This window comes from Otolemur garnettii, unplaced genomic scaffold, assembly GCF_000181295.1.
Source record: "Otolemur garnettii isolate 467f Iridium unplaced genomic scaffold, OtoGar3 scaffold00029, whole genome shotgun sequence".
NCBI lineage: Eukaryota > Metazoa > Chordata > Mammalia > Primates > Galagidae > Otolemur > Otolemur garnettii.
The window spans coordinates 15,250,031-15,272,985 of NW_003852424.1; the positions used below are offsets into that span (position 1 = coordinate 15,250,031).

General features: G+C 48.9%; 1 protein-coding gene across 1 annotated transcript in view; it reads left to right on the forward strand.

The window, feature by feature from the left end:
* Positions 1 to 22,955, forward strand: part of TMPRSS9 (transmembrane protease, serine 9) — a 40,892-nt gene that overhangs the window by 16,705 nt on the left and 1,232 nt on the right. Inside the window, exons 6-16 of the mRNA XM_003788717.2 lie at positions 899 to 1,070; positions 3,702 to 3,976; positions 7,864 to 8,000; positions 12,956 to 13,253; positions 15,003 to 15,174; positions 15,525 to 15,796; positions 16,463 to 16,599; positions 19,227 to 19,614; positions 21,444 to 21,615; positions 22,324 to 22,589; positions 22,696 to 22,832. Coding sequence (XP_003788765.1) covers positions 899 to 1,070; positions 3,702 to 3,976; positions 7,864 to 8,000; positions 12,956 to 13,253; positions 15,003 to 15,174; positions 15,525 to 15,796; positions 16,463 to 16,599; positions 19,227 to 19,614; positions 21,444 to 21,615; positions 22,324 to 22,589; positions 22,696 to 22,832 — 2,426 coding nt within the window. The remainder of the gene's footprint in view (positions 1 to 898; positions 1,071 to 3,701; positions 3,977 to 7,863; positions 8,001 to 12,955; positions 13,254 to 15,002; positions 15,175 to 15,524; positions 15,797 to 16,462; positions 16,600 to 19,226; positions 19,615 to 21,443; positions 21,616 to 22,323; positions 22,590 to 22,695; positions 22,833 to 22,955) is intronic.

The window sequence follows — 22,955 nt, forward strand, 5'->3', positions numbered from 1 at the left end:
GTGGTCCCAGCTACTTGGGAGGCGGAGGCAGGAGACTCGCTTGAGCCCAGGAGTTGGAGGTTGCTGTGAGCTGTAATGCCATGGCACTCTACCCAGCGGGACAGCTTGAGGCTCTGTCTCAAAAAATAGCCAAGTGTTGAGGTGGGTGCCTGTAGTCCCAGCTACTTGGGAGGCTGAGGCAAGAGAATCCCTTAAGCCCAAGAGTTTGAGGTTGCTGTGAGCTGTCATGCCACAGCACTCTACTGAGGGCGACATAGTGAGACTCCGTCTCAGAAAAAATAAAAAGATACCTCCTCTCACGAAGTTGATCAAGGACCAGACCTTTCTTTGAGAGGTGTAGGGTTTGGACAGTGCAGGCCTGCTGAGTTAACCCATACTGCACGGCAATGTCAGTGGAAGTTGAGAGGTCAGAAGGAAGGTTCAGTGAAGGGAGGAAGAGGAAGAAATTGTCCACCAAGCAGATAGAAATGAAAGAAAGCAAGGACTCAACTCTGGTTTATGAGTCAGTACAGTTCACATTCAATTCAGAAGTGTTTGTGAAGTTCCTACCCTGTACCTGTCAGCAGTATGACAATGTGCAATGTGGCAGAGGGAAGGCTGCATGGCTTTTGCACTGGGGCAGAGAAAAGGTCCCTGGATAGCGACCTTTCTCAGCCACTAATTGGTGCATGCGACTTTGGGCATTTGACCTGTCTGCCAGGATAGGCCATATGGAAATGCTGAAGAAGGAGGAATGGGGAGACCCCAAAGGAGTATGTGTGGTGGTGGGGAGGGGGGACACCAAAGCATCTCTTTGAATTGGGGGCCATAGATGAGAGATTTGGAGTAGATGTTCTGGAGAGATTGGCCTGAGGTCCTGCCTTCTTGGGGTCCTGGCTGGTAACCTTCTATCTTACAGACTGTGGTTTGCAGCCTGCCTGGAAGACAGCTGGCAGGATTGTGGGCGGTGTGGAGGCATCCCCAGGGGAGTTCCCTTGGCAAGTCAGCCTTCGAGAAAATAAGGAGCACTTCTGTGGGGCCACCATCATCAGTGCCCAATGGCTGGTGTCTGCCGCCCACTGCTTCAATGAGTAAGTCCCCACCCATGGCCTGTAACCCCGCGTTCCTTGGGCTCAGATCCAAACCGTATACTTCTGTCTTTCCCCCATCTCCCTCCTGCTCTGGAGGCCACATGGCTTCTGAGATTCCTTAAAGCATTTCCCTTGAAACTTTGGTTTTTTTTTTTTTTTTTTTTGAGACAGAGTCTCACTCTGTTGCCCTAGGTAGAGTGCCATTATGTTGTTAAGATTATAGCAACCTTAAACTCTAGGGCTCATGAGGTCCTTTCCTTAGCCTCCTGAGTAGCTGGGATAGGCACTTACCATGACGCCCAGCTATTTCTTTCTTTCTTTTTTTTTTCTTGACTATTTTTTTCTTTTTCCTTTTTTAGCAGAGACACTCCTGCTCAGGCTGGTCTTGACCTCCTAATTAGGCTCAAGTGATCCACCTGCCTTGGCTTTCCAGAGTGCTAGGATTAACAGCATGAACCACCAAACCTGGTCCTCTTTTTAATTTTCTTTCTCTTTCTCTCCTGTGCTTTCTGCTTTCTTGCTGAATCTGAACGCATTATTGTTTTACTTAATTTATTATTATTATTTTTTTGCAGTTTTTGGCTGGGGCTGGGCTGGAACCCACCACCTCCAGCATATGGGGCTGGCACCCTACTCCTTGAGCCACAGGCGCTGCCCTATTTTTTATTTTATTATTTTTTTTAAGACAGAGTCTCACTATGTCACCCTGGGTGGAGTGCTATGGCGTCACAGCTCACAGCAACCTCAAACTCTGGGGCTTAAGTAATTCTCTTGCCTCAGCCTCCCACGTGGCTGGGACTACAGACACCCACCACAACCCCTGGCTATTTTTTTGTTGCAGTTGTCATTGTTGCTGGCCCAGGCTGGGTTTGAACCTGCCACTCTTGGTGTATGTGGCTGACACAGTAACCACCACTGTGCTACGGGTGCCAAGCCTAATTTATGTTTTTAATTGTGGTAAGATATATATATATATATATATATAATTTACCATTTAACCATTATAGTTCAGCAACAGTAAGCATGTTCACAACACAGCTATCACTACCCTCCATCTCCAGAACTTTCTCATCTCCCGGACTGAAACTCTGTCCCAGTGAAACACTAACTTCCATCCCCTCCTCAGCCCCTGGCACCTACCATTCTACTTTTTGTCTTTTTTTTTTTTTGAGACAGAGCCTCAAGCTGTTGCCCTGGGTAGAGTGTGCCATGGCATCACAGCTCACAGCAACCTCCAACTCCTGGGCTCAAGCGATTCTCCTGCCTCTGCTTCTCAAGTAGCTGGGATTACAGGTGCCTGCCACAATACTCAGCTATTTTTTGGTTGCAGCCGTCATTGTTGTTTGGAGGGCCCAGAGGCCCAGGCTGGATTCACATCCGCCAGCTCAGGTGTATGTGGCTGGTGCCTTAGCCGCTTGAGCCACAGGAGCCAAGCCTACTTTTTGTCTTTGAATCCAATGGCTCTTGGGACTTCGTATGAGTGGAGTCACACAGGATTTGTCCTTTTGCAACTGGCTTATTTCACTGAGCATAACATCCGAGGTTCATTCATGTTGGAGCCTGTATCAAAATCTCCTTCCCTCTGGGCTGGGTGCAGTGGCTCACTCCTGTAATCTCAGCACTCTGGGAGGCCAAGGTGGGTGGACTGCTTGAGCTCATGAGTTCAAGACCTGACTCAGCAAGAGTGAGACCCCGTCTCTACTAAAAATAGAAAAACCAGGGCCAGGTGCAGTGGCTCAAAACTACAATCCTAGCACTCTGAGAGGCCAAGCCCCATAGATTGCTTGAGCCCACAAGTTCAAGACTAGCCTGATCAAAAGCAAGACCCCATCTCTAAAAAACAGAGACATTGAGGCAGGCGCCTATAGTCCCAGCTACTTGGGAGGCTGAGGCAAATGAATCGCTTGAACACAGGAGTTTTGAGGTTGCTGTGAAGCCACAGCACTCTACCCAGGGTGACAGAATGAGACTCTGTCTCAAAATAAAACCAAAACCAAATCCAAGAATCTCCTTCCTTTTTAAGGCTGAATCATGTTCCACCGTTTGGATGGAACACCGCATTGTGTTTATCCATGACCTATGAACATTTGGGTTGCTTCCACATTTTGACTGTTGTGCAGAGTGATGCTGTGAACATGGGTGTACAAAAATCTGTTCAAATCTTCTATGCCAATATCGGTGCAAGTATCTACCCAAGTTCCTTTGGGTAGATATCCAGGATTGGAATTGCTGCTTTACATGGTAATTTTGTCTTTAATTTTTCTAGGAGACACCAAGAGTATTTTCCACAATGTCTGCACCATTTTACATCCTCACCAGCAATGCACAGGGGTTCCAATTCCTCCACATCCTACTGATACTCATTATTTTCTATTCTTTTGAGGACAGCTACCCTAATGGGGGTAAAGCAGTATTTCATGGTGGCTTTGATTTGCAGTTTCTCTGATGACTATTAATAGTTGATATTTTGTTCACTGTGGGTATTTCTGGCATTCATTTTGGATTTTTCAAAATACTACATCGCAATATTCTTTTATCATGACAGCTGAGATTTTTAGCACCCCCTTAAATTTTTTTGCCCAAGGTGAGTGTGCTGCCTGGTGGCCTCTGAACTGGGGTTTGCCCCTGCAGATTTCAAGACCCAACGGAGTGGGTGGCCTATGTGGGCACAACTTACCTCAGCGGCTCTGAGGCCAGCGCTGTGAGGGCCCGGGTGGCGCGGATCATCAAGCACCCTCTTTACAACTCAGACACGGCTGACTTCGACGTGGCGGTACTGGAGCTGAGCCGCCCACTGCCCTTGGGCAGGTACATCCAGCCCGTGTGCCTCCCGGCGGCCTCGCACATCTTCCTACCCAGCAAGAAGTGTCTGATCTCGGGCTGGGGCTACCTCAAGGAGGACTTCTGTAAGCATCTTCCCCACCCCAGGCAGGCAGTGGGCAAAGAAGATGGCAAGCAAGACACAGTCGATCCTCATTAGTCTCTGATTCTGTGTTCTTGATTTTGACTACTTGCTGAGATTTATTTGTAACCCAGCATTGACACACGTAGGACTTTTGTGGTTTTCCATGCACACACACAAAACAGTGGAAAATTTGAGTTGCCCGATGGGCACAGTCCCAGCCGAACTCAGACGAGGCCACGTTACACCTTCTTATTTTAACTCATTCTGTGAATAGTTGTCTGAGGTCTTCTGAGAGCCACTTTATTTTGCGTTTTTGTTCTTTTTTGTTGGCCTGTCATTATTTAGAATGTCCACGGAGTGTGGACCGTGAAGTGAAGTGAAGTGCCGTGTAGCAGTCCTCAGTGCAAAGAGGCCATACTGAGCCCTGATGAGAAAATCCATGTGTCAGGGAAGCATCACTCAGGCATGAGTGATAGTGCCTTATGTTAATAAATCAACCGTATATACAGAAGGTGCCAAAAATGCTTACACATTTTAAGAAAGGAAAAAACTGTACTAAATTTGTCATACTCAAGTCACATTTGATTTCTACAATTACAAGAGGTGCTCAATATGACTTGTATTATTTATCTTTTGTTATTTGTATATATTATTACAATCTTATTTATTTATTTATTTTGAGACAGAGTCTTAGGCTAATGCCCTGGATAGAGTGCTGTGCCATCATAGCTCACAGCAACCTCCAACTCTTGGGCTCAAGTGATCTTCTTGCCTCAGTTTTTCTATTTTTAGTAGAGATGGGGTCTTGGTCTAGCTCAGGCCGATCTCCAACCAGTGACCTCAAGCAATCCTCCTGCCTTGGCCTCCCAGAGTGCTAGGATTACAGGTGTGAGCCACCTCACTGGCCTATTATTATAATTTTAATATAGGTTTTTCCTTTCTCAAAATGGATATACTTTTTTTTTTGACATCCTCTATATATTGAATAAGGTACCTTTTTTTTTTTTAGAGACAGAGTCTTATTTTGTCGTTCTTGGTAGAGTGCCATGGCACCACAGCTCACAGCAACCTCCAGTTCTTGGGCCCAGGCAATTCTCTTTCCTTAGCCTCCTGAGCAGCTGGGATCATAGGCACCGGCCACAACACCCGGCCCTTTTTTTGTTGTTGCAGTTCAGCCGAAGCCGGGTTCGAACCCACCACCCTTGGTACATGGGGCTGGTGCCCAACCCACTGAGCCACAGGCACCACCCCTGAATAAGGTGCCTTTTAAAATTTTTAGAGCCCGAGTCTCACTCTATTGCCCATGCTGAAGTGCAGTGGTGCAGTCACAGCTTACTTGACTCCTAAGAGTCAAGCCTTCCTCCCCACCTCATCCTCCTGAGTAGCTGGGACTACAGGCATGTGCCACCATGGCTGGTTAAATTTTTTTTAGATAGAGTCTCACTTTGTCACTCTGGGTAGAGTGCAGTGGCATCATAGCTCACAGCAATCTCAAATTCTTGGGCTCAAGAGATCCTCTTGCCTCAGCCTCCCAAGTAGCTGGGACTATAGGCAGGCACCCACCACCACACCTGGTTAGTTTTTCTATTTTTATTTATTTTTGTTTTTTTTTTAATTTTATTCAAATTAATATGAGGGTACAATATTTAGGTTACATTGTTCTCACTTCCAGGGCAAAGTTCCATTTGTAGAAGAGCCCCTCACCTAGTTTTTCTATTTTTAGTAGAGAGAGGGTCTTGCTCTTGTTCAGGCTGATCTTGAACTCCTGAGCAATTTACCTACCTCAGCCTCCCAAAGTACTAGGATTATAGCTGTGAGCCACTGTGCCTGGCTAATTTTTAATTTTTTTGTAGAGATGGCATCTTGCTATATTGCCCAGGCTGGTTTCAAACTCCTGGCCTCAAGTGATCCTCCTGTCTTAGCCTCCTAAAATGCTGTGAATTATAGGTGTGAGTCACTCCACCTGGCCCAATGAAGCATCTTTAAATAGAAACACACATAAAGCAAGGTTCTATATGATCAGTTGATAAAAACGTGACCACAGGCTGGAAGAAACCTACCCCTGTGCTTCCCCTAGGAGCAGAGGCTCAGGACTCACTCACTCAGTGTTCGCAGCGAGTTTATGGAACAGAACTGCTGTGAATAATGGGAATCGACTGTGCTTTGATGGTTCTAACTCTAGGAAGGAAATCCACAGGATGCTGTAAGAAAAATGAGTTGGGGGAATAGCTGTAGGACAGGGTTCTTGGAAGGTGAGGCTGGCAAGTAAATGTACAATGTGTGAAGGGGTGGGGAGGGCATTTGTGGGGAGGGCGTTTGCAGTGAGGGCAGCAAGGGTGAGCTCAGGGAGGCAGTGAGGGCCTGGTGCATTCTAGAAAGAGTGGACAACACGGAATAAAACATTCCCACTATCATAGGGATTGCTACCGGGGAGCCCTGGTCAAGGATATTCTAGGGCTCCACTATCCAATACAGTAGCCACAAGGCACAGACCATCTCAGCCAATGTATAGGTTTTCACAGATGATGCCTGGAAATGACTCTTTGTCAGGGTCTGCGACTCTGGCAGGGCCGACCTCCCTAGCAGATCCCATCGGGCTTTGCTTCAGGGTTTTCTCAGGTCTGTGCCTGCCTGGAAAATGTTTCCACCTTGCAAGAATGAAATATATTTTCCAGCAGGATCTAGTGAGGAAAGAAAGTTGATGATGATTATAGTTGATCAACAACCACTCGAGCTCCTCTGGGCCACCCCCATTATTCCAGGGGGTGAGTAGAAAGTAAAATGGTCAGAAATCCACAGTGGAAACACTGGCCCCAGCTGGCTACTATGCATTTGGGATGTGGCCAGTTAAAGAAACTGAGTTATTGTTTCTTCATTTATTTATTTATTAAATGATAGCTGTGTACATTAATGCAATCATGGGGTACAATTTTTTTTTTGAGACAGAGTCTCACTTTGTTATCCTCAGTAGTGCCGTGGCATCATAACTCACAGCAACCTCGAACTCTTGGGCTCAAGCAATCCTCCCTGCCTCAGCCTCTCTAGTAGCTGTGACTATAGATGCTTGCTACAACACCTGGCTATTTTTAAAGATAGGATCTTGCTGTAGCTCAGGCTGATCTCATAGTTCAGGCTATCCAACCACTTTAGCCTCCCAGAGTGCTAGGATTACAGGTCTAAGCCACTGTGCCCAACCTAGAGAAACTTAGTTTTAATGTGTATTTCATTTTAATACATTTCCATCTACATATGAATAGTCACATGTGGCTGGTGGCTACTGCATTGCATAAGATGATCCACAAGAAAGCATCAGAGGGGGAGGAACCCAGTGAGGGGTTTTCTCAGGCAGGGACAGGGGTCCACAAGGAGAGGAGACAAAGGAGGAAGCAGGGCAGATTCTGTGGGGACAGAAGTGCAAAAGCCCTGGGGCAGGTCTGGGGAGGCTGGAGTTGACAAGATCTAATTCAACTACTTGGTTAGGAAGGGATCTGGCAGGGCTGCACCAGAGTATTCACAGAAGTGGGAAAGAAATGACTGGGATGACCCAGGCAGGAACTGGCAGGAGAGACAGGGGCAGGTATTAGATATATTTGAGCCAAGAAGAATGACTCAGAGAGGGAAGTAGGAGGATGGAGAGAAGACTCGAGGCTGTCTTGGAGTTTGGGGCCTGAGCCCCTGCGTGGAAGCATCTGGGACCCCTGAGATGTTATCAGAAGCATCTATGGGATATTTACCTTTTGCCGGTTTCTCAGACAGGTACTACTAGCAACCAGGCTTGCAGCTGGGGAAACTGAGGCTCAGAGAGGATGCACTCTTTTGCCTCCTGGCTCAGGGTGGCTGCCAGGGCTATGGCACTCTCATTCTGCTCTTCTCTCCCTATTGGGGCAGTGGTCAAGCCAGAGGTGCTGCAGAAAGCCACTGTGGAGCTGCTGGACCAGGCCCTATGTGCCAGCCTGTACGGCCACTCGCTCACAGACAGGATGTTGTGTGCTGGCTACCTGGATGGGAAGGTGGATTCCTGCCAGGTGAGCCCATGGTGCCCAAGACTGGCTGGGGATGACTCCTGGGTTTTTTCCCCATCCCTCCCCCCATGGCCTCTCTCCCTAGAAAAATGCACAAATGGACATGAGAATGTTCAGATGCTGAGGGATGTACAGATGTTTGGACCCCTGTCCTGGGGGAATTTTAAAGCAGTTGAGACTGAGCACCGGGTGGTGCCTTGATGGTTTTACAAAAGCTCCAAATGAGTGCTGCTCTGTGATGGGGCTCCTTGTTCTGTCTCAATAGGCCTCAGGTGCCACAAAGGCAGCCTAAGATGGAGTTACTGCATAATTCCCTCTCTAATCCAGGACCTGTGTAAGGGCAGGGACACTGTCCCCAGCAGCTGGCCTAGTATAGCATGCCACCAAGGAACCCAATGTCTGGGCCACAGTTTCCCCATCTGTTGGGGGAAATGGCTGGTTGGTCTATAGTCTCTTAGCCCTGAGCAGTCAGTCAGCCATGAGTAAGCAGTTGGCTCGTCTTGGGAAGGTTCTAGACACCCAACAGAGGCAACTTCGACTAGTTGCAGCAGGAGAAAGGAGGTGTCCTTTTGAAGTGACCCTGATTTTCAAAGACAGTGTTGCCGATTCCCCCAGACTCCTGAGGTGCTTCTTTGAGTCCATCTTGCCTAGTTATGGTAGACAGATTAACAACCCCCTGAAGATGTCCATGACCTCATCCTTGGAGCCTTTGACTACATCAGATTGCATAGCAGAGGGGAATTAAGGTTGCAGGTGGAATTAAAGTTTCAAAACAGCTGATTTTAAGACAGAAAAGTCACAGAGGATGATACAGGGGGTCCAGTGTCCCCACAGGGTTCTCATATGAAGAGGCAGGAGGGTCAGAAGCAGAAGGAGATTGAAAGATACTGTGCTACTGGCTCTGAAGGTGTAGGAAGGGGCTCCAAGCCAAGGGATGTGGGCAGTTTCTAGACTCTGGAAAAGGTGGGAGATGGGTCCTTCCCTTGCCCTCCTCAGGAGGGCCATGCCCTGCCACACCTTGATTTTAGACTTCTGCTCTCCAGAACTGTTGCAAAATAAATTTATGTTGTTTTAAGCCATTAATTTGTGGTGTTTTATAGCAGTGATAGGAAACTGATGCACTACTTGAAGTCTTCTGCTTCCTCACTCCCCCTTTTTTTTTGAGACAGAGCCTCAAGCTGTCCCCCTGGGTAGAGTGCTCCGGCATCACAGCTCACAGCAACCTCCAACTCCTGGGCTCAAGCGAGTCTCCTGCCTCAGCCTCCCGCCTCAGCCTCCCAAGTAGCTGGGACCATAGGCGCCCACTACAACGGCTGGCTATTTTTTGGTTGCAGCCATCATTATTGTTTGGCAGGCCCAGGCTTGATTTGAACTCGCCACCTTAGGTGTATGTGGCTGGCGCCTTAGCCACTTGAGCCACAGGCTCCAAGCCCTCCCCTTTTTTTGAGACAGAGTCTCACTCTGTCACCCTGGATAGAGTGAGATGGCATCATTATAGCTCACAATGACTTCCAACTCTTGGGCTCAAGTGATCCTCTTGCCTCAGCCTCCTGAGTAGCTGGGACTACAAGCTCCCACCACAACACCTGGCTAGTTTTTCTATTTTTTTTTTTTTTTGAGACAGAGTCTCACTATGTTGCCCTCAGTATAGTGCCATGGCATCATAGATGACAGTAATCTCAAAATCTTAGGCTTAAGTGATTCTTTTGCCTCAGCCTCCCAAGTAGTTGAGACTACAGGCTCTCACCACAATGCCCAGCTATTTTTTTGTTGCAGTTGTCATTATTGTTTAGCTGGTCTGGGCTGGGTTCAAACCTGCCATCCATGGTGCATGTGGCTCGTGCCCCATAACCACTGTGCTATGGGCACCGAGCCTAATTTTTCTATTTTTAGTATAGGCAGTGTCTCTCTTGTTCAGGCTGGTCTTGAACTCCTGAGCTCAAGCAATCCACCCACCTAGGCCTCCCAGAATGCTAGGATTACAGGCATGAGCCACTGTGCCTACTCTCTTCTCCTCCTTTTCAGGGCACGACCATGACTATGTAACATGGCCAACTCGTGCCTCTAGAACTTGGCTCCAGTGACAGGCAGGAGAGTGAGTGACTTCATCATAGAGTAGGTAGCACTGATTCAGAGGATAGCAGTGGTCCTGACATGAATTTGAGATGAACATGCCCCTTTCTTTCCACCTAAAAAACAATCTTGGTTTTAGAGAGCTGTAAAGAAAACCAACACAGAGCGGAGAAACCCCAAACCCAGTGTGCCCTCAAATGTCTGGAACCACATTTCAAAACATAGTCTTCAGAGACTGTAAACAGACAAAGAAAGAGAAATTGTTGGGCTTATTCCTAGGTCCTTTATAGCTTTTTGTCACTATTGAGGATAAGACCTCTTTTTTCCCCTCTGACATCTTCTAAGTCTTTAGTGATATCTACTCCGCTATTCAGCTCTCCTGGTTGGATTTTATATCAACAGTTATAATTTTTGTTTTCAAGAAATCTTGAGCTGCTGGGCGGTGCCTATGCTCAGTGAGTAGGGTGCTGGCCCCATACACTGAGGGTGGCAGGTTCAAACCCGGCCCCGGCCAAAATTGCAACAACAATAAAAAATAGCCAGGCATTGTGGTGGGTGCCTGTAGTCCCAGCTACGTGGGAGGCTGAGGCAAGAGAATCGCCCAAGCCCAAAAGCCAGAGGTTGCTGTGAGCTGTGACGCCACAGCAATCTACTGAGGGCAACAAAGTGAGACTCCATCTCTTGAAAAAAAAAAAAAAGACTTGAGATGGAGGAGGTGGCTCACACCTGTAATCCAGCACTTGGGCAGCCGAGGTGGGTGGATCACCTGAGCTCACAAGTTCAAGACCTGCCTGAGCTAGAGCAAGACCCCATCTCTAAAAAAAAAATAGCCAGGCATTGTGGCAAGTGCCAGTAGTCCCAGCTACTTGGGAGGCTGAGGCAAGAGAATTGCTTGGGCCCAAGAGTTTGGGGTTGCTATGAACTATGACACCACAGCACTCTACCAAGGGTGACAAAGTGAGACTCTGTCTCAAAGAAAAAGAAGGCTCACTGCTCTTTGTTCTTGTTTTCCTGTTCTTGTTGTGTGGATACCACTTCTTTTTTCTCGGAGGACCACAATTTAATCATGTGGTGGTCATTCCAGACTCTATACTTGTGGTTAACTATATTTCAGGCAAACACATTTATTCCATTATTATTATTTTTTTGTTTTGGAGACAGAGCCTCAAGCTGTCACCCTGGGTAGAGTGCCGTGGCATCACAGCTCACAGTAACCTCCAACTCCTGGGCTCAAGTGAGTCTCTTGCCTCCACCTTCCAAGTAGCTGGGACCACAGGCACCCGCCACAACACCTGGCTATTTTTTGGTTGCAGCCATCATTGTTGTTTGGTGGGCCCAGGCTGGATTTGAACCCACCACCTTAGGTATATGTGGCTGGCGCCTTAACCACTTGAGCCACAGGCATCAAGCCCATTTATTCCATTTTTACTGAGTATCTTTATCACATGGATATTGGTGTCCCTCAAGTGTTGCTTGATTCCTGATGTGATCTCATGTTTACTGTCCACTTTCTCTGGGTTGGGGATATTGGCAGTTTGTGTTCCAGGATTGGATGTTTCTTTTCCAGGGATCAAAGACCTCTCACTGACCCTTTGCTGTTGTCCAAATTCCTTTTTCTATACCAGCCAGCAGCAGTCCTCTCAAGAAAGCTTTCTCTTCTCGCTTGGGCATCAATATACAAGCTGGGCTGCCACTTCCTTCTTTTGGCCTCTCATGAGTCTTTATGGTTTTGGTCCATCACTAAGATCTTCCCTGCTTAACTTTCAGCCTTTCTCTTGAGTCCCTTATTTTTCATTTAAATCTTTGCTCTCATTTCCAAGGCCAGGTGTGTGAGGAAAAGGCAAGGAGACATTATTACATTGGCTCAGGTTGCCATACTAAAACCAAAATGTGGAGAAAATGTTGGGAAATAATAAGAAGGAGCTTGTGTTTAAGAATGTAAGAGGAGGGTATGGCACCTGTAGCTCAGTGGGTAGGGCGCCAGCCACATACACCCAGGCTGGCAAGTTCAAACCCAGCCCAGGCCAGCTAAACAATGACAACTGCAACAAAAAAATACCTGGGCATTGTGGTGGGCGCCTGTAGTCTCAGCTACTTGGGAGGCTGAGGCAATAGAATCGGTTAAGTCCAAGAGTTTGAGGTTGCTGTGAGCTGTGAAGCCGCAGTACTCTACTGAGGGCAACATAGTAAGACTCTGTCTTAGAAAAAGAAAAAAAAAGAATGTAAGAGTAGTAGACTGGGTGTAGTGGCTCATGCCTGTAATCCTTAGCTGGGCTTTGTGATAGACTCCTGTAGTCTCAGCTACTTGAGGCAAGAGAATTGCTTGAACCCAAGAGCTATGACGCCACTGCACCCTACCAAGAGTGACAGAGTGAGACTCTGTCTCAAAAAAAAGAAAGAGTGTAAGAGCCAAGGTGAGCTGAAAATCAAGAGAGGCAAAGGACAGTGAGAATACAGGATGAAAGGGCATATCAAACACTTTGGGAGAAATGCTACAGTTACCAGTGAGGTGTTTAGAGGCTCCAGCAAGGCAGCTGTACTGTTGTCAGCCTAAGCAAGTGGTGACATTATCAAATGGGCTAGGGAGAGAAGGGAATATTGTTCATTTGGGTCAGGTTTTAGACTGCTAGTCATCAACCTGAAAGAGAGCTTTACAGATCCTATAGTCCAACTGTCTCAGGTTTTCTTTTGCCCTCAAAAAAGGGAGAAACTGAGGTTCTTGTGCAAATTATCAGCTTGCCTTTGCACTGCAAACTCATGTGGAGAGAGATCTCAGCAGTCCCCATCTGGGGCTCCTTTTTTGGCTTTGTAGCTCTTGTTGGCTTTTGTACTGGCTGCTGCTGCAGAGCCCCAGTCCATCCTAAGGCTGTGCTTTTGCTCCCTAGGGTGACTCAGGAGGCCCCCTGGTCTGTGAGGAGCCCTCTGGCAGGTTCTTTCTGGCTGGCATCGTGAGCTGGGGAATTGGCTGTGCAGAAGCCCGGCGTCCGGGGGTCTATGCCCGAGTCACCCAGCTGCGGGACTGGATTCTGGAGGCGACCACCATGACAAGGCTGCCCCTGGCCCCCACAGTGGCACTTGCCCCTGTCACCCCCAGTGGGCCCACCAGCCCGGAGAACCCCACCAAACCCACACCGGCCCCTAGCACTGTGCCTTTAGATCCAGTCACTGCTCCTAAGCCACAAGGTATTTTCCAGGCAGACAGGTAAGAGTAGGTGCCCCCCTCCACAACCCCATACAGGGCCAAATTGATTGGTTCTGGTTTTCCAAAACAGTAGTAAGAGACTGATGATTGATTAGCAATGTCTTCCAAGAGCACAGGTCTAGAGGAAGGTCACAGATTAGTCATCTTTCAGGTTTATATTTTTTAATTTTTTTTTTTTTTTTTTTTTGTGAGACAGGGTCACACTCTGTCACCCAGCCTGAAGTGCAGTAGTGTCATCATAGCTTATTGTACCCTCCAACTCCTGGGCTTAAGCGATTCCTCCTGCATCAGTTCTTTTTCTATTTTTTTTTTTTTTTTAGGGACAGAATCTCACTTTGTCACCCTCAGTAGAGTGCTGTGGCATCACGGCTCACAGCAACCTCCAGCTCTTGGGCTTAGGGGATTCTCTTGCCTCAGCCTCCTGAGTAGCTGGGACTAAAGGTGCCCACCACAACGCCCAGCTATTTTTTTGTTGCAGTTTGGCCGGGTTCAAACTCTCCACCCTGGGTATATGGGGCTGGTGCCCTGCTCATTGAGCCACAGGTGCCTCCTGCCTTGCTTCAGGCTCTTGAGTAGCTGCGACTCCAGGTGCATGCCACCACATCCAGCTAATTTTTTAATTTAGCGGGGTCTTGCTATGTTGCCCAGGCTGGTCTTGAACTCCTGCACTTGGATGATCCACCTGCCTCAGCCTCCCAAAGTGCTGAGATTTCAGGTGTGAGCCTTCAAGCCCATTGAGCTTCTTTTCACTTTCTCAATGATGTTCTGTGAAGTACCTATGGTGTGGCTCACAGAGAAGAAAGAGTTGGGCTATTGGATTTGGGGACAGGGTGGGGCAAAGGTAAAACTGAAATGAAGCATGGTTTCCATTGGATTAAAGCCAAGCAGAGCCTCCTGTGAAGGGGTCAACATCAGGTCTGGACTGCAGAGTAGACCTGAGTCTGCAGGAAACACAAAGTTAAGATGTATAGTATTGGCAGGGCATGGTGGCTCATGCCTGTAATCCTAGCATTCTGGGTGGCCAAGGCAGGTGGATTGCTTGAGCTTAGGAGTTCAAAACCAGCCTGAGCAAGACTCTGTCTCTAAAAAAATAGCTAGGCATTGTTGTGGGTGCTGGCAGTCCCAGCTACTTTCGAGGCTGAGACAAGAGAATCATGTCAGCCCAAAAGTTTGAGGTTGCTGTAAGCTACAATGCCATGGCACTCTACCGAGAGCAACAAAGTGAGACTCTGTACCAAAAAAAGGGGGGGAGGAGCCAGGTGTGGAGGCTCACACCTGTAATCCTAGCACTTGGGAGGCTGAGGCAGGTGGATAGCCTGAGCTCACGGGTTCAAGACCAGCCTGAGCCAGAGCGAGACCCTTCTCTAAAAATAGCTGGGCATTGTGGCTAGTACTTGTAGTCCCAGTTGCTTGGGAGGCTGAGGCAAGAGGAAAGAGGATCACTTGAACCCAAGAGTTTGAGGTTGCTGTGAGCTAAGACGCCTTTGCACTCCATCAAGGGTGACTAAGTGAGACTGTCTCAAAACAAACAAAACAAGATGTACAGTATTGTGTGTCCAGAAGCCCCTTCTCAAAGCTCTGCACCAGGGTGTAAATTGAGGCAGATTTTCTGCATACCTGGGCCGGGCTGGAGACTCATTCCCTCATTCTCAGACCACTTCTGGGGTCCAGGACGCTTGAGTACTGAGCAAACCACAATGCCCAGACCCTTCCCACTTGTCGCTTCACAGACTGCGGGGCCAGACCCGCGATGGAGAAGCCCACTCGGATAGTGGGTGGGTTTGGAGCTGCTTCTGGGGAGGTGCCCTGGCAGGTCAGCCTGAAGGAGAGTTCCCGGCACTTCTGTGGAGCCACTGTGGTGGGAGACCGCTGGCTGCTGTCTGCTGCCCACTGCTTCAACCAGTAAGGCCTGCCTCCCCCAAGAGGGCTGACCCGCCTTCCCTCCTCCTGCTCTGTCAGTCACGCCCATGCTGGGGCAGCCAAGGAGAAGCAGGGTCCCTGAGAGCTGGCACCTGGGCCAATGAAGGAGGAGGCACCTGATACCTGGGCTGCATCTGTCTTTAAGATTCACAAAGCTGGAGGGATCTTTGTCATAGATATAGATAATGAAGCCACACAGGTTTTCTGACTTGCCCACAGTCCCCCAGTGGGATCCTTCTTAGGAGCAGCCCTGCAGCCCCTCCCTGGAACCCAGGTCTGAGGGGTGGCCCCTGGGATGGCAGGTGGCATGTCTGAGGGCCCCTGTCTCACAGCACCAAGGCAGAGCTGGTGCAGGCTCACCTGGGCACAGCGTCCCTCCTGGGCCTGGGTGGCAGCCCAGTGAAGGTTGGGCTGCAGAGGGTGGTGCTGCATCCACTGTACAACCCCGGCACCCTGGACTTCGACCTGGCTGTTCTGGAGCTGGCCAGCCCTGTGGTCTTCAACAAGTACATCCAGCCGCTCTGCTTGCCCCTGGCCATTCAGAAGTTCCCTGTGGGCCGCAAGTGCATGATCTCAGGGTGGGGTAACACACAAGAAGGAAATGGTGAGTCCCACCTAGGGGAGGAGTGGCCTCATCCTCCAGGGCTCTTAGCTGGGCTGGGAATCTCTGCTGCAGATCTGGTTGTCTTTGGTTCTGCAAACCACTCATCTCTCCCTTATACCAGGGGGTGCAATGTGGCCTGTGTATATAAATAAAGTTTTATTGATACAAGCCACACTCATTTATTCATTTACTGATTGTGGCTGCCTTCCTGCTACAACAGCAGAGTCAACAGTCACGATAGAGACCATCAGGGCCAGAAACCTGAAAATATGTACTCTGTGGCTCTTTATAGAAAATGTTTGCTGACCTTCATGCTCTGCTGTCCAGAGACTCCTCCACACCCCAAGAGTTAACATTTCCTTCAAAACCTCAGAATGGCCTTCCTATAGGGCACCTAGATGCTGGGCAGCAGCCCCATGGGGACAGCTCCGAGTTGGGAAGCTGGGGTTGGGCTCCTTGCCCCTGTGGCTTTATATGCAAATCTGTGAGACTCCATGGGTTGGACTCCTTGCCCTTGTGGCTTTCCTACAACTCTGTAAGCCTCCATGTCTTCATTTGCAGGACAGGGACAGTCTTCATTGTCAGGGTCATTAGCAGAGCTAAATGGAACATAGTCTGGTGATGATCGCTCTGTAAGTGCCCTTTTGGACTCTCCTTTCCTGGCAGCTACTAAGCCTGACCTTCTGCAGAAGGCATCTGTGGGGATCATTGACCAGAAGACGTGCAGTGTGCTCTACAACTTCTCCCTCACAGACCGGATGATCTGTGCCGGGTTTCTGGAAGGCAGAGTAGACTCCTGCCAGGTAAATATTCGAAGGAGGAAATTGGGTGGTTTTAGGTGAAATAAAACATCCTTTCCCCTGGCAAGCCTACATATGGGTTTAGATTTCTGGAGTACTCAACCCATATGCAAAGACAGAAGTAAATGAATTTTCAGAGCAGCAGAATTTGAGAAAGGAAATGCCCATCATTGGAAGACAGCTGGAAGGAATCCTATGTCTAAACAGATGAGATAGGAGTTAAAAAGTATGCAGTAGGGCTGGGCACGGTGGCTCATGCCTGTAATGCTAGCACTCTGGGAGGCTGAGGCAGGTGGATTGCTTGAAATCATCGGTTCGAGACCAGCCTGAGCAAAAGCAAAACCCCATCTATACTAAAAGTAGAAAACCTGAGGCAAGAGGATTGCTTGAGCCCGAGTTGGAGGTTGCTGTGAGCTATGATGCCACGACACTCTACCCAGGGTAACGGCTTGAGACTCTGTCTCTAAAAAAAAAAAAAGTATGTAGTAGAGCTACACAAAATACACACATACGGATTTTAAAAGATGTACACTATATATTAAATGAAAAGTTGGCCAGGTGCAGTGGCTCATGCTTGTAATCCCAGCACTTTTGGAGGCTGAGGCAAGAGGATCACTTGAGGCCAAGCGTTGGTGACAAGCCTGAGTAACACAGCAGAAACCTATCTCTAAAAACAAAGAAAAAAGAAAAAGAAAATACAATGGGAATTTAACTAACCAGCTCTATTTCTGGAACCAGATTCCTGGGTTCAAATCCTGACTGTGTAAACTCAGGCAAGTTACTCAACCTCTCTGGGCCACTGATCCTCTTATGTAAAGTAGAAACTACAGCAATACTTATCTTCTAAGACTGCTGTTGGAATGGTGCCTTGCAGATTCTTTTTTTCCTACATTTTAAGTATATTTATTCTGTATCTAAAATAAAAATAAATACAAATAGCTATTATTCTATTTGTTTATAGTATACATAAATGGCCGATTCATAATAGTTAGCTTTTTTTTTTCTTTCTTTTCTTTTTTTTGAGACAGAGTTCCACTATGTCATCCTTGATAGAGTGCCGTGGCATCACGGCTCATATTCTTGGGCTTAAGCAATTCTCTTGCCTCAGCCTTTCAACTATCTGGGACTACAGATGCCCACTACAGTGCCCAACTATTTTTTTTATTGCACTTGTCATTGTTATTTAAGCTGGCCCAGACTGGGTTCGAACTCGCCAACTTCGCTGTATGTGGCTGGCGCTGTAATCACTGTACTACAGGTGCCAAGACAATAGTTAGCTTGTTATCCTGAAACAATGTTGAATGAATAAAGTTACAAAATGTTACATGTGACACAATTATATAAATTTAAGGTAACATTATATATTGTATTTTCTAAAAATAGAAATGTAAAGACATAGTGGGGGAAAAGGCCTAGAAGAAAACACACCAAATCCCTAAACTGTTTACTCCAGGGAAGGTGAGGAATTGGGATCAGAGATAGGGCTGAATCAGTTCCCTACTGCTGTCAGAAAACATCTCAATGCTTAGCGGTGAGTAAACCACCATTTTATTCAGATCACAGATTTCATGGGATAGGAATTCAGGCAGGGCACAGTGGGGCTGACTTGTCCATGCCACATAATGTCTGAGGCCACAGCTGAGAACATTCAAAGGCAAAAAGTAAATTAAAGACCAGTGGGCAGGGAGGCATCTCACTGGCATGCCTGGTGCTGGCTTTTGGAGAATCTCAGCTACTTGCTATACATGGCCTTTCCAGGGGTCCACCTGGGCTAGTTTGGGCTTCCTTACACTATGGCAGCTGATTTCTAAGAAGTAGCAGCCCTGGCCAGGCAAGGTGGCTCACACCTCAAAAGCTTAGGTAAGAGGATGGCTTGACCCTAAGAGTTGGAGGTTGCTGTGAGCTATGATGCTATGGCACTCTATCCAGGGTGACAGCTTGAGACACTGTCTCCAAAAAAAAAAAAAGAAAAAAGAAAAAGAAAGAAAGAAAGAAAGAAAAAAAGAAAAAGAAAAGAAAGAAAGTAGCAGCCCTTTAAAGTAAGGGGGAAACATAGGGCATTTTTATGACCTAACTTTGGAAGTTACCTTGAACCTCTGTCCCCAAACTCTGTTGGTGAAGGCAGGCACAAGGAAGGACACAAACACCCCCACATTCAATGGGAGTGTCAAGGTCTCATTTCTTCAGAGTATCTGAGATACTGTTGTAGCCATCTTTAGAAAACACAATCTACTACATAGCCAATGTCTTCATTTGTAACATTCTAGAATTTAAAAAAAGTAATATGTTATGGTATAATTCTCTTGAAATATTAGCCCAATGACTGGCAGCTAATAAGCAGTCATTAATTCCAGGTCATGGGACTATCCATGACTGTTATTTTTTTCTTTAGAGTTTTCTGCACTGTTTTACACCTCCAAAACAAAAGCGAGAACGGCGGAGGCTCAGAGAGAAGTGACTCGCTCGAGGTCACACATCCAGGCATGGGTGTGAAGCCAGGTCTCCCAAGTCCCTGAGCTATATTCTGCTCCCCTGTCCGGTCTCACCCACTAGTGGGAACTCGGGAGGGCCCGGCACTGCCCTGTGGAAAAGGCATCCAGATAATCAACCAGTACTTTGTCCTTTTCCAGGGTGATTCTGGGGGCCCTCTGGCCTGTGAGGAGACCCCTGGCGTGTTCTACCTGGCAGGGATCGTGAGCTGGGGGATCGGCTGTGCACAGGCCAAGAAACCTGGTGTGTACGTGCGGATCACCAGGCTGAAGGGCTGGATCCTGGAGACTATGTCCTCCCGTCCCTTCCCTGTGTCTCCCCCCTTGACCACAAGGGCACCAGTCCCCTCCAGCCATCCCTCCAGCACAATGGCTGGCTTCACAGTCCCATTCGTCACCACCAGTAGACCCACCTCCAGAGCCACCAGCCAACCTGCCAACGTGACTGTATCCACCATGAGCACCACTGCTAGGGAATACTCGCCACTGGCAGATGCCCCTGAGACCACCATGCACTCTCAGCTACCAGGTATTGTGAAAAATGGAGGACCATGTGAGTGTTGCAGGGGTCTCAAGTTAGTCTGCTCAGGCTACCTGTGCCAAACACAATAGACCAGGTGGCTTAAACAAAAGGTGTTTATTTTGTCACAATCCTGGAGGTACAAAGTCTGGCTGGGATCAAGGTACCCTCAGGGCTGGCTTCTCCTGAAGCCTCACTCCTTGGCTTGCAGTCAGCTACACACGCATAGGAAGCTGTGGAGCACCAGTCCAGAAACCTCTTATAGGAAGCTCTGTAGCCAGCAGGGAAACAGGCAGATTCTGGTGCCTGCCACCTTCCAGGCCAGAGTGACATTTCAAACTGATATATGACTTCTAACAGTAAAGTTTCTGACAGTCTGGCTTCTTAGCAAGGTAGAAATCAGTGATAGCACAGAGAAGGTGGTGTCCTGGGAGAGTGTTTCCTGTTTAACTCTGTATCTGGCTCACCAGGTCTGGCCTCCCATACTGAGTTACATGACACCATGCTTACTTTCCCAGGCTGAGTTGATGTTTACTTTTCATCAGCTATGCCCTGGGACCTCTAAACTTGGGGCCCAAAACAGACAGTGAAGGCCCCTGAAATATAGGCAGGGACTTGAGGGTCAGATGGTGCTAGGAGGCTCCTGTCTGTCCAGGGGTGCCAGGGCTGGTGGGAATGTAGCAGCAGCCTCTGGGACCTACCCCTCTTCTTCTGCATGGAGACACTGAACCCCTTCTTTTCCTTGAAGCCTCTGTAGCTGAGGTCCTGGGCAGGAGGGCATCTCCCAAACTCTCGAGGAGGAAAATGCCCCTCTAGAGTTACCAGAGCCCCCTCCGTGGGGGGTACAAGTGGGCCCTGAAGCACCTCTGGAAACTACTAATCTTTCTCCAACTGTGTTCTAAGAAGTGCTTTGTGCCTGGCATCACTTGGGGGGTGACCCACTTTAGGGGTTCTCAACCTGTGGGTCACAACCCCTTTGTAACAATGAAAATACATCTTGGGATTAAAAGGTTGAGAACCACTGGCCTAGAAGTAGTAACAGGGAAGGATCTAGGCAAGGTGTGGGGAGACTCATGCCTGTGACCCCAGCACTTTGGGAAGCCGAGGCAGGAGGATCATTTGAACTCAGGATGTCGAGGCTGCAGTGAACTATGTTAGATGACAGAGCAAGACTCTGTCTCTAAAATAGGAAAAAAGAAAAAAAAAAAAAGATCAGGCCAGGTTCAGTGCCTCACCTGTAATCTTAGCACTTTGCAAGGCAAAGGCAGGAGGATCACTTGAGCACAAGAGTTCAAGACCTCATCTCTACTAAAAATAGAAAAATTAGCCAGGTATGGTGGCATGTGCCTGTAGTCCTAGCTACTTGGGAGGCTGAGGCAGGAGGATCACTTGAGGGGAGGTTGCTGTAAGCTAGGCTGACACAGTGGCACTCTAGGCAAGACCAGGAGTGAGACTGTCTCAAAAACCAAAAAAGATCTAGATAAAGAGGGCCAGGGAAGGCACCTATGTCCAGAGGCTCTGCAATGGGCCAGACTCAGCTCCCGAGGACTGAGAGATGCCCAGGGGTAGTGGTGTAGGAAGGGATGGTGGCCTTGTCACCAGCAGGGGAGGAGGTACAGCCCCAAGGCTGAGGTCACAGGAAACAATGAATTGCAGAAATCTCAGAGAGGGCTTATTTGCAGGACCAAGACCCAGGCCCAATGTCCTTTTATGCAGTTTTCAGGGGCAGGTTCCCCCATCCATCCTCTGGGTTTCCATGCAGGGATGCACAGTGTGATGCTTGGTGGGTTCTGTGAAGTGCCCCCGGCCAACTTACCCACCTGCCTGGGTCCCCACAGACTGTGGCCTAGCGCCAGCCATGGCACTGACCAGGATCGTGGGTGGCAGTGCTGCAAGCCTCGGGGAATGGCCATGGCAAGTGAGCCTGTGGCTGCGGCGCCGGGAGCACCGTTGCGGGGCCGTGCTGGTAGCAGAGAGGTGGCTGCTGTCAGCAGCACATTGCTTCGACATGTGAGTCCCCCAGATGCCCCTATCCCACGTCTGTAGTTGACCTAGATTTGAAATGTTCCCTGAAAATTCATTGTACTTCCCCTCCTTTACAGGAATGCCCTCTGCAGCTACCAGCTCCCACTGCCCCATGTCGCCCCTTCTTCAGACATCCCTCCCCACACTGCCTGGGGCTGGGGAGGGTCTAATCCTGGGCTGAAGCTTCTCCGAGTTCCTTGGGCCCACCCTCAGGGTACATGAAGTCACTTCCTTCTCCAGCCCTCCCTGCTAGGATTTGGCTCCAGCCCTCTCCCCACAGCCTGATAGGGCGGGCACTCAGGAGGCTGGACCAGGCCAGAGGACCTGCAGACACCTTGCTCTGGGTGCACACCCCAAAGCCTGGTCGGGCTCAGAGTCAGAGGGTGTAGGCAGGAGGGAGCAGGACCCACATAGCCACAAGAGCCTCCCTTTGTAGAGCACTGATACTAAGTGTAAATAAATACAGCCTGTGGTGTTATCTCATTGCCCTGTGGCTGGGCACATTCCAGGTGCCACCTTTCTCACCTTCCCTACTGCGAGAAAGGGGTAACTCTTAGCCCATTTCCAAATGAACAGCACAAAGCTGAGAGTCAAGATCTCTGCCCAAGGTCCCACAGTCAGGGGCCAGGGAAGCCTCAGCAGGCAGGAGCCCTGTGGATCCTGCTGACACCTGTCTTCCTCCACCTCCCACAGCTATGGGGACCCCAAGCAGTGGGCAGCCTTCCTGGGCACACCATTCCTAAGCATTGCTGAAGGGCAGCTGGAGCGTGTGACGCGCATATACAAGCACCCGTTCTACAACCTCTACACGCTGGACTATGATGTGGCACTGCTCGAGCTGGCCGGGCCTGTGCACCGTAGTCATCTGATACGGCCCATTTGCCTACCTGAGCCCGTGCCACGGCCTCCGGATGGAGCACGCTGTGTCATCACTGGCTGGGGCTCTGTGCGGGAAGGAGGTAGGTACGCTCAGGGCCACAGGAGGGGCAGTGAGACAGACCTTCAGGCCAGGGTCCTCAGGCATAGGACAGGGGCACAGCCCCCAATGGCTGGTCTCACCTGCAGGCTCCATGGCACGACAGCTACAGAAGGCGGCAGTGCGCCTCCTCAGTGAACAGACATGCCGCCGCTTCTACCCAGTGCAGATCAGCAGCCGTATGCTGTGTGCAGGCTTCCCGCAGGGCGGTGTGGACAGCTGCTCCGTAAGCCCCAACCCCCAACCCCAGGAGAAGAGCTGAGATTCTGAACCCCTCTGGCCAGGCACTAACCCACAGGTGTACACATCCCAGGCCGGACCAAGCAAAGCACCCTTTTTTTTTTTTTTT